The following is a 10,132-nucleotide window of genomic DNA, read 5'->3' as shown; positions in this document are numbered from 1 at the left end:
TGGATAAGCGCCCATCCATTTTTTATCTTTCTTCTTCTATTTTGATGTCTTCATGTGTTCTTCTAAGAGTATGGATGCCAAGTAGTCCGTCTCATTGTATCTACAGACGCAAACCAACATTCTTGATATTCGAGTCTTCGTTCGGTTGGCTATGACATAGTTTTGTCCCACGTCCATGATCTTGTATCATTTGAGGCTTTATTATTTTCCTTCTTGTGCTAGACTTTATTCCGTTTGATCGTGTTGTTAGCTTTTGCCCTTCAACTTGGTTGCTCATGCCTTTTTCTTTATTTCTTTTGTGTCTGTGTTTGTGGGTATCTTTGCCTGATGTATTTCCCTCTATTTGATCAGCCTTTATCCAGTGCTTGGCTTATCTCTTGGTTTTGATGTGGACAGTAACTCATGCATATTCGCTATTCTTTAACTCGCCTGTACTTATATCTGAAACACTAGCTTTTGATGTATTATATTTGTCTCATTCAAAACCTTGCTGGGAATTGCTTTTGTCTTCCACTACAAGAAAAATTGGTATTATCTATGGAATATTACGAGATTTTTTTCGTAGATAATGTTTAGTTATCTACGGAATATTACTTATGAAATTTTTTTTTGTAGACAATTTTTAGTTATCTACGGAATATTACCTACAAAATTTTTTCTGTAGATAATGTTTAGTTATCTACGGATAAAATTCGTAGATAACAACTTTCGTGGGTTATCTATGGAAAACTATCCGTAGATAACGTTATCTACGAATAAAATCCATATATAACAACTTTTGAGGGTTATCTACGAAAAAAAAATCCGTAGATAACAACTTTCGTGGGTTATATACGAAAAATTTTCCGTAGGTAATGTTATCTTCAGAAAATTAGAAAATAAAACAAGAATAAATACATTTTTTGAATTTTATATCTTAGATTTAAGATGAATAAGTATATTATGTTAATTAATAATTTATTTAAAATGTTAAAATTTAATTTATAAAAATAATATTTTAAAAGAGAAGGGTTATAATAACACTTATGTAACTTTTACTAAGTATTACACCGCTCAATAAATTTATATTAAATGTGAATTTTATAAATTCATCCGTTAGATTGAAAGTTTTTTACTCTTAGCTCATATATACAAAATTTTATGTTAATTCAAAATGATTTGATACTTCATTCTTGTAAAACAAAATTGACGTAATATATACATTTCAAAATATACTAAAATATGAACACTTTGTTCAATTTTAACAAAATTTGATATAAACATATAAAATGATATGAACTTTCAATCTAACGGTTGGATTTACAAAATTCATATTTAATATAAAGTTATTGAGTGGTGTAATACTTAGTAAAAGTTATACCGGTGTTATTATAACCCTTATCATTTTAAAATATATATATATATATATATATATATATAATATTTAAACTTTTAAATTTATAATAAATAATTTAAATTGTATCATAATATTAATTTTAAATAGAAATAAGTAGATTGTTAATTATACAAGTACGTATATATATATATATATATATATATATATATATATATGAATAAAGATTAATTAAATATAATATAATTATTATTATTGTAATACAATTATTATATATATTTTTATATTTTTATAGCGGTCTGGACATACCAAAATAAGAGGGATCAAAAATAGTATAAGTATGAGATTGTATAGTTGAGGATGACTTCAATAAATTAATTTGTGCTACTTATACTGACATCATGCATCTGCTTTTCCGTAGCTTATCTCATCAGAACTCCATAGTTAAGCGTTTTTGACTTGGAGTAATATAAGGATGAGTGACCTTCTGAGAAGTTTCCCAGAAAATGTGCAGTAAGGACAAAATACGTTGAAAAGTGAAGTGTCATGAAATAGCATCATTGAGAGGCTAAATATGAGGGTTGTTACATTAATAAATTTATTAAAATTAAACAAATTTTTTTTGAAGGTTATCTACGGATAAAATCTGTAAATAACAACTTTCATGGGTTATCTACGGAAAACTTTTCGTAGATAACATTATCTACGGAAAAAATCCGTAGATAACAACTTTCGTGGGTTATCTACGAAAAATTTTCCGTAGGTAACGTTATCTATGACCTTATTACCTATGGATTTTTAGCCGTAGATAATTCATAGATAATTAATACTTATCTACGAATTTTCATGCTTATCTACGGATTTCTTTCGTAAATAATCCTGATTTTTCTTGTAGTGTTCGTCTGACTTAACAAAGGATACAGGTAAGCATTATCTACCCGAAGGAAACAACGTGAAGGTATCTAATATCAAAAAAAGAGAGAAGACCCGAATCTCCACCTCACTATCACAAGAAAAGCTATTAGAGCAAATGGCATGGAGCATCTACTCGAAGACTAAAGATTAGGTATATAGATTGTCACCCTTGTTACCTGATAGAGTACGCAACCAACACTCAACTACTCTAAAGGGAAATGATATAAGCAAATCCACGTATCCAAGGGAAGCAACGTAGAAGCGCCAACATAAAGAGATGAAGAGAAGACCCGGAAGAAATGTCTACGTCTTTACTTGCCTTTGGAAAAACAACACAGCTATTTCAAAGGACAAGTAAAGAGGGGCAGCTGTAGACATCCAATTTCGTCCGAACTAACAAAAGCAATGAAATGGACGTCTACTATGAAGAGGAGGAGCTCCCAAAGTATTGAGACAACATCATATGACAACAAGGAAGCTTGAAGCCCAAACAAGCTGGTTTTAATAGCCTAGAATGGGCTATTCCAAAATTGGAACGAGCTGTTCCCAACTCGGAACGGCCCATTCCAAGTTATTAAAATGGCCTAAAACCCTAGTTTGGAATGGTCATTCTAGCATAGACAGTTATGTGTTAAACTCAACTCTGGAACATGTCATTCTGGTTTGAGAATGGATAGTTCCAGATACAAAATTAACACATAACGAAGGGGTCCAGAACGGGCCGTTTTGCTTTTAGAATGGACCGTTCTGGCCACTTCTGATGTCTCACTACAAGAAAAATCAGCATTATCTACGGAAAAAATTCGTAGATAATGATGAAAATCCGTAGATAACTGATAATTATCTACGGATTATCTACGGAAAAAATCCGTAGATAATAAGGTCGTAGATAACATTATCTACGAAAATTTTTCCGTAGATAACGTTATCTACGGATTTTATCTACGGATACAGAATTTATCTACGGATGCGTTTATCTATGGAATATATCTACGGATGCAATTATCTACGGAAATTTCCGTAGATAAGTTACCTACGGAAATTTCCGTAGGTAACTGATTTCAACATTGCATGAATTGTTTTGTTTACCTTTCCACACCAATCTTTATAAATAGTTTTACCTGGTCAGAAATATTAATAAAATCACTTATCAGGTTTCTTTAAATATCTTATAACCACAATATGAAATCAAACATCTTTAAAATCTAAAATACCCATAGCAATTATGCATAATTAGTTTCCATGTCATAGTGTAAAATAAGACTATTTTTGCATAAAATTATACATAATAAAATATTTAAATAGTTGTGGATCCATAATCTAAAAAAAAATCTAACTAATAGTCATCTCCATAGTGTCCAGTAGGTGGTGGTTGTTGGTCATCATGGTTGTCATGAAATTGGTTATCCACTTGTTGTTGCAAAATATGCTGTGTATCAGAAGGTAGGAGAGGTAGAACAGCATTGAACAGTGATTGAAACTGGCGTTGCAAGCGTTCATTTTGTTCCCTAGATTGACGAGCCTCCTCCCTAGATTGACGAGCCTCCTCCCTAGACTTACGGACTTGCTCTTCCAATTGAATAATTTTGTCTGAATCTTCAGTAGCACGAGCAGAAGATATATTTGTGAAGGTATTCACCAATGTCAATGGAGAAACGACTTTTCCAACCCCATAAAGTCTTCTTTTGTCTGTAACCCCACCAGTAGCAGCAATCCAACTCTTATTGCGGAGTCTTTCTTCCTGAACTGGGTCTATAGAAGACGTTTCAGAACCTCCCGTACAAGATGCAGCCTCAGACCTAGCTTGATTAAATATAGTCTCAAATTGATCCTATTTCACAAATAAAGATGTTTAGAAGTGACATTTATGAAAGATGATTAAAATTGAAAAGAATAAAGCAATAATACGAAAAAAATAACTCACATATGTTCGCTTAGATCTTTGGTCAACAAAATCACCCGTAAGCTTCCGTACATGAGTTTGGTGGAACAACTCATCAACATGTGGAAGGCGACCCAACTCTTGTGACTATAATTGTATAAATAGTTAATCATCATATTTCTAAAATTATATTAAATAAAATATATTAGTTTAATGTAATTACCATCCGCATAGCATGCTCGTGATGGGTGATGGAGCCACCTGTGTGCAGACTTCCACCTTTCTCAGATGCTCTATTTTTTTGAGCTTGGATACTCTTTGTTTTAAATTCAGGGGCCATCCACTGGGCAATCAAACTCTGCCAAACTGTATCAAACATCCAATCAGGCTTCTTGTTTATTTGACGAGCTTTCTTGAACATTTCAGAAAGCCTATGAGATGCTTTTGTGTGAAATATTTTTTTTATCTTCTCTTCATGTTCAGCTCTCCATGAAACTTTTTTCTGCATTAACAGAATAATGAAGCAATTAAATTATTCATGACTATAAACTTAGTGCATTTAACGTAATCCCTTTAGAACAGAATGATAATAAACAAATTATGTACCTTAAAACGCTGAAAGAAGATATCTTTTTGTTCTTCCGTCATTGCACCCCAAGTCATCCATGGCTCAACAAATTGTTGCTTAATAGTCAATGTGATTGCCTTAGATGCTACCCTGCTTGGATAAAACCTAATTATTGAGGAAAAAAAATTAAATCAGTTCAATGCTGGGAAAGAAAAAATAGGATTTAGAAAGCAAAAATTATAAATTTTACCCATCATTACAAGGCTCAATCATTGGAAGAACAGACCCAGCTGGTGGATCTTCATTGTTGAATGGTGATGTATCATTGTTGGACAGTTGCTCTTCATCTCCAGTAGGAATTTCAAAAAGTCTGGAGGGTACTGACATTGGTGATGCATTGCTACTAGGTTCACAATGTGAAGCTCTAGAAGAAGGTAACTGATTTTGTTTTTGGGAGCATGTGGGTTCAACATTTTGGGTTTGGGGTAATGGGGGTGTAGCAATTTGGGTGTTAGGAGGTATGGTTCTAGCATTTTGGGTTTGGGGAGGTGTGCTCGTAGCAACTTCTGTTTGGTGAGGCATGGGTGCAGGGATTTCAGTTTGAGGAGTTATGGGCTCTAAACCTACAAGTGGCTGGGTTGTTTGTTTAGGTAGTCTAAGAACATACCTTGGTTTTTTCCCCTTTTTTCCTTTGTTGCCACCAAGTGAAGGACATTGGGGAAACTTATCAGCACCTCCTGATGCCATTATCTGCAAAAAAAATAATTTAACAAATTGTGGTCATTCAATATTTAAACATTTCACAACATAGAATTAAACATGATTATGTTACCTAATGGTTTTTAAAACATTATAATTAAATACTATGTAGCAATTAAAACAATGTGATAAGTGTCTAAATGGTGTGATACAAACATTAATTTAAGACACTTATCTAGCACAATTTTTTGGGATATAAGGATAAAACTTTAGCAAATACATATGGAATCAAAAAGGAGTTCTTAACTGAAAACATTGTTTGGAGTGATGATTTTCTTATAGAAATTCTCTTTATTCTGCAGATTTTGAAGGATAGAACAAGGAGCTGTTGCTGGGAGCAAAAGGGCTCAGCCCTTTTAAAAGGGCTGAGCGGTTTTAGGGCCGCATGCTAGCAAAAAAGCGCTCAGCGGATTAAAAAGGGCTGAGCGGTTTTATATAAATATAAATATTAATTAAACATTGATGTTACAATTGAACATGATATTTGCCTACTCACAATTTCTATAATAGATATAATCCTAGTCAGACGAATCAGAATTCTCATTATCCATCTCCATTTCTTCATTGTCCTCTTCGGAATCATAGTCTTCAAATTCTCCTTCTTCATCATCATAATTTTGCTCCAAATCATTGTCTTCAAATTCCCCTTGTTGAATATGTTCTTCCAAATGAACAGGTTGTATCTCGGATGGTTCATCTTCTTCTTCAACAAGAATTTGTGAATCTTGGAAGCCTAAAATAGGTTCTACTTCTATGACTTCATTGACATGTGACACTTGGTCTACTTGGTACGGTACATCGTCCTCCACATGACATTCTATACGACCTCTAGGCTTTGTTTTAATTGGCACACACCAACCGCGTTTATCTATTCGTGATGTTGGATATGGGACATAATAAACTTGCCTTACATTATGAGCAATAATAAAGGTATATCAAGGACTAATTAAGGAGGTAGCAAGTGGAAATTACTATTCTTTCTAGCACCATATATAATACTAAGAAGAAACAACACACCCCTGTGCAACTAGAAAGTTAAAAATGACAATTCTGGAATCTGGAGGATTTATGTTTCTAGAAAAAATAAAATTATAAGTTCTCCCACCTTGGCAACATCCAAAGATGTACATTGATTGACCTATTTGTCACACTATTCTATATTAACAGCTGAAATCACCAAAAAATAATGTTTAACATTATACTACCATGATCTAATAGAACTTAAGATCATTTCCGGTTAGATGCCTCAATCAAATTAACAAATTGGGAATGGAAATTTTCACATACCAAAAGTTGGTATTCTGTTTGAGAAATCCTGCGACCTCCTTTTATTGCAAAGTGAGCACAACTACAATACTTTCCTTTTCTTCAGTACAGATCAAGGTACAGATATCCTAAGTCACCCTGAAATGATTTTGAGTCTCAATGTGAGAAATGATTAATAAAAAAAAAGAAACATTATTGGTTCCAATCATCATTATCAGAATTACAGAGAAGCATTGATTGTGATTGCAGTTTTGATTCCAATCGTGAACCACCAGCTGAATCAGAGAGAAGCATTGATTGTGATTGCAGTTTTTATATGGTCTGTCATGTTGTGAAGATGTATGTTTGACTACCAAATTATTTCATATCTCTTTTCTGAAGTTATTGGGCTGTGTTTTTGTGGTGTTGTCTCTTAAATTTCCTAATTCAGTTATCTAAATCCACATATAAGTAATGTCAACATAAATTTGCAAGAAGTGTATGAGCAACTTAATGAATCCCCTTTAAGATTGATGAACTGTTTCTGTGTTTTAGGAGTCTCAAGCGCCTTAGTCTACCTAGCATACTCCCACCTCAACTGGCTAAGCTACCTTTTCTCCAAGAAGTGTATGAGCAACTTAAATACGTTACTTATAGTTTCTTACTGAAAAAAAATTGTAATGAGTTTTCACAAATTGATTTGGTTTCTTTCCAGATATAAACATTTTAAATAGTTCAGTGACTCTTTGATTTTAGAATTTCCAAAAAATTTCCTTATGTGGACAGAGATTTTGCATACAATTGGTTCACTGGTTCTATTCCAAATGAATGGGCTTCAATGAAATTAGCTTCAATGTGAGTTTGAATCTTTTCCAACTACTGCAAGCATTTAATAAATTCTTATAATTATTTAAAAAATAAGTATAAATGATTTTTACATTACATACTTTTTACTTTTATTTCCTTAACTCATTTTAGGAGTACTTATTAGCATTTTGCTTTGTATATCATGGATTCTTCAAGAATTGGAGTAGTACAAATTAAGGGAATGATTGAGTTATAAAAATTGAAAGAGAACAAAATAACTAATAAGGACAAATGAACTGCTTCAAAATAGTTCCAAAAAATAGTATCAGACAACATAAACATCAAAATTCAATTTGATTCTGTTCATACAAGATAAAACTGTCCTACCACAAGTAATTATAGTGTAATTGAATTTCCTAAACATAAAAGTATCTTCACAAACTTACCTTGCATTTTTGCTTGTTCAGCATATAAGTTCCACCGTACACACCACTCAAACGTGCAAATGCCTTAAGGAAATCAAAGAATAAGTTAGTTCCTGAGGGTGATGATTCCATACTTTTAGCTTAATGGCTTTGAACTAGAAAATTAAGTATAAATTAATAGTCTGGTTTTTTATTGGCTATGAAATTACAATTTTAATTAAGTATTAAGTATTAGCCTTGCCTTGCAGCCTTTTCAAAAGGTTCTGCAACTGTTTCATGGCCTCAATCTTATTTTACTGGTTAATGGCCTAATCATCATCATTTTGATTCTTTTTTTTTTTATGGTGCAGTACATCAAAGAAAAGGGAAACCCCCCATAAAAACTAGATTCTATAAGCTAAAACTAGTTTATGCATACATTAAAAATAAGACTTTGCAGAAGCTAATAAGAAAAACCTTCTACAAATTAGTATATGCATAAAGGAATCAAGGAACAGGAACAAGAACAACCTCTATCCGACCATTGCAGCAGCTACATGCAGAGGAGAGAGCCCGTGATGACCAGTGGTGTGTTCCAAGACAGTTAGGGGGATTAGGAACTGAAATGTAAAACATAAAATTAATTAACATCTTAGAAGGCAGAAATGGACATTGAGATGCATAAAATAAGAAAGGGGGAAGTCGTAATTTAGTGAATGGGAAATCAATAGTATTTGCTTTGTCTATTTTTTTTTTTTTATAATATTGACCAAAAGCGGACAAGATAGCTCGCACTGCACCATATATATTTCAATTTGAAGGAAATCAATAGGGCTTGCAGAGGGAATAGCTTCATAGATTGTAGGGTTGTCATCATCACGGGTATATTCACAATCTGTTAATCAAAAGTAATAGACCTGGGAGAATTATGTCGTCTCTGACTCTGAATGCTTTGGCCAAGCTTTGATCTTAGACTCCCAAGTGCCTTCTCAGCAGCCTAAAGAAAGAATGCATCTTAGTGCTCCAACACAATATGTGAAGAAGTTAATCAAATTAATGGAAGAAGACATGTATTCATTAATAATATTTCATAATTAAAGAAAACAACAGACCTGCGTTCTAGCCTCATCCCATGTTAATCCAATACCTTTACCAAAGATCTTGCCATCTATTTCGACCTAAGATATAGAAAACAAAATTATTTTAGATACTTCCAGAGCCAGAATTAAATAGTAAAGTCAAAATGCAAGGATAAACAAGGCGACAGAAATATATTATGGCAAAGAAAGCTTCCTAGTCATAGCTTACAAAAGATATTTGTGAAACATTGCACACGACTCCACCTGGAACATCAAACTTACCGAGAAGAAGTGCCGCCAAGATGCAGAGTGCTTCAAGAAGGTGGTGCTTCAAGGAGGTACTTCGAGGAGGTGCTTGGAGGAGGTGCTTCGAGGAGGTGGAACGAATGAGAGAGTTAGGGATTAGGGATTAGGGACTTCAAGTGAAACGCGGGACTTAAAATGAAACGCGGGACTTTCGTTTTCCAATTTGTATGTTTATAATGTCATTATTTTTTTTAAATAATATAAATATAAATATAAATTACTAATAGTCATATTAGTTTTTATTTGCTATAAATTTTCATTCTTTAATTTGTTTCTTAAGTTTAATTTTATAATTTTTATTTTAAAAAGTATTAATTAAGTTTTTATTTATTAAAATTTATTGAATTTGATTTATTTTAAAATTAAATTTACTCTTATTTTTTAAAAATAATTGAAGTTAAAAGGAAAAGAAATTTGATTAAATTAATATATTTTAAAAAATTAAAGACTCAATTGAGTATTTTCAAAATAAATTTAATATTTAAATAAGAAAATTAATTATTGAATCTTTTAAAAATAAGAGAACCAAATTTAACTTAAAAAATATTAAATAAATTATATAAATTGTTATATAATATAAGAAATATTTATAATTAATATAAATAGGAATATAAATTATTAATTGTTATATTAGTTTTTATTTGTTAAAAAAATTTAATCTTTAATTTGTTTCTTACGTTTAATAAAGTAAAACTGAATTCATCTTTTCTTTATGTTTTCCATTAAATATGGTACACAAAAGTTAAAGCTATTCATTATTCTAAATTATATTTTAAATAAATAATTTTTTAGTAAATAAAAAGTATTATAATAAATAATTAAACTAAAAAAAAT

The 10,132-nt window shown here is 31.7% G+C and overlaps 1 protein-coding gene across 1 annotated transcript; it reads right to left on the bottom strand.

Annotated features, from left to right (window-relative positions):
• Nucleotides 1-3,584: 3,584 nt before the first annotated feature.
• LOC145950390 (uncharacterized) lies at nucleotides 3,585-5,479 on the bottom strand. The gene is made up of 5 exons (XM_083061478.1): nucleotides 4,949-5,479; nucleotides 4,737-4,863; nucleotides 4,354-4,632; nucleotides 4,173-4,277; nucleotides 3,585-4,079 (listed from the first exon to the last, which is right to left on the bottom strand). Exons 1-5 carry the CDS (start codon nucleotides 5,443-5,445, stop codon nucleotides 3,585-3,587), a joined length of 1,503 nt encoding a protein of 500 aa, XP_082917604.1. The 5' UTR covers nucleotides 5,446-5,479.
• Nucleotides 5,480-10,132: the final 4,653 nt, after the last annotated feature.

Source organism: Cajanus cajan, chromosome 8 (genome assembly GCF_000230855.2).
Source record: "Cajanus cajan strain Asha chromosome 8, NIPB_CcT2T_4, whole genome shotgun sequence".
Taxonomy (NCBI): Eukaryota; Viridiplantae; Streptophyta; class Magnoliopsida; order Fabales; family Fabaceae; genus Cajanus; species Cajanus cajan.
Note: the sequence above shows the minus strand (reverse complement) of the source record. Positions and strands in the feature narration are given on the sequence as shown.